Genomic DNA, 1,308 nt, shown 5'->3' with positions numbered 1-1,308 from the left:
TAAATCCTTATATAGCCTGAAGCAAGCATCTTGTCAGTGGTATTTGAAGTTTGATGAGGTTGTAACTTCAATTGGTTTTGTTAAAAATGCAGTTGACCAGTATATATATCGCAAGACGAGTGGGAGAAACTTTATTTTTCTTATTCTGTATGTAGATGATATTTTGCTTGCCAGCAGTGACTTAGGATTACTTCAAGAAATAAAGAAAATGTTATCTGCTAATTCTAAGATGAAAGATCTAGGATAAGCTTCTTTTATGCTTGGCATTGAAATATGTCGTGATAGAGCTTGTGGTTTGTTGGGACTTTATCAGAAAACTTATAAACGACGTGTACTACAAAGGTTTGAAATGCAAAACTGTGCACCTGGTGATGTACCCATTATAAAAGGAAATAACTTTAATAAAACTCAATGTCCCAGAAATGAGCTCGAAAGGGAATCTGTAAAGAACATACCATATGCTAGTGCTATGGGGAGTTTGATGTATGCTCAAGTTTGCACTAGACCAGATATTGCCTATGCAGTTAGTGTTCTTAGTAGGTTTCAGTCGAATCCAGGGCAAGAGCATTGGAAAGCAGCCAAGAAAGTGAGATACTTAAAGAAAACTGAAGGTTACATGCTCACTTTCCAGCGTTCAAATCACCTTGAGGTGGTAGGCTACTCTGATTCTGATTTTGCTAGATGTCAAGATGATTTGAAATCGACCTCAGGTTATATTTTTATACTAGCTGGGGGTGCTATTTCTTGGAAGAGTGTTAAGCAAATTTTGGTGGCATCTTCTACTATGCAAGCAGAATTTGTGGCGTGTTATGGAGCTATTATCCAAGCTGTTTAGTTAAAGAACTTTATTTCAGAACTGAAAGTTGTTGATTCCATCTCGAGGCCAATTACTATTTATTGTGATAATAGTGCAGCGGTGTTCTTTTCAAAGAATAATAAAAGGTCAAGTGGATCCAAGCACATTGACATCAAGTATTTGGTGGTCAGAGATAGAGTGAAGGAAGGGTAGACAAAGATATAGCATATTAATACAGAGGAAATGATTGCAGATCCTTTGACTAAAGGACTCGCTCCTAAAGTGATCAAAACACATGTTACTAATATGGGTATTGTGGAAACTTTTGATGTTTTTGGTTAGTGGGAGTTACTTATGTAATAAGAACTACGTTTTGGCTTGATCCCTTCCCAGGGTACGTAGGCAACCCATTTGTTTTAGGGTGCAGCCCCTTTATAATAATAAATAAATCTCTCCTATTCATAAACTATATATATATATATATATTTTTTTTTTTGAGCATGCATTTGGCT

At 36.1% G+C, this 1,308-nt stretch overlaps 1 protein-coding gene across 1 annotated transcript; it reads left to right on the top strand.

Annotated features, from left to right (window-relative positions):
- Positions 1–469: 469 nt before the first annotated feature.
- LOC121238115 (secreted RxLR effector protein 161-like) lies at positions 470–835 on the top strand. Its single transcript, XM_041134963.1, has one exon. It carries the CDS (start codon positions 470–472, stop codon positions 833–835), a length of 366 nt encoding a protein of 121 aa, XP_040990897.1.
- The last annotated feature ends 473 nt before the right edge of the window (positions 836–1,308 follow it).

Source organism: Juglans microcarpa x Juglans regia, chromosome 7D (genome assembly GCF_004785595.1).
Source record: "Juglans microcarpa x Juglans regia isolate MS1-56 chromosome 7D, Jm3101_v1.0, whole genome shotgun sequence".
Lineage (NCBI taxonomy): Eukaryota > Viridiplantae > Streptophyta > Magnoliopsida > Fagales > Juglandaceae > Juglans > Juglans microcarpa x Juglans regia.
This window is presented reverse-complemented; position numbering and strand designations above follow the sequence as displayed.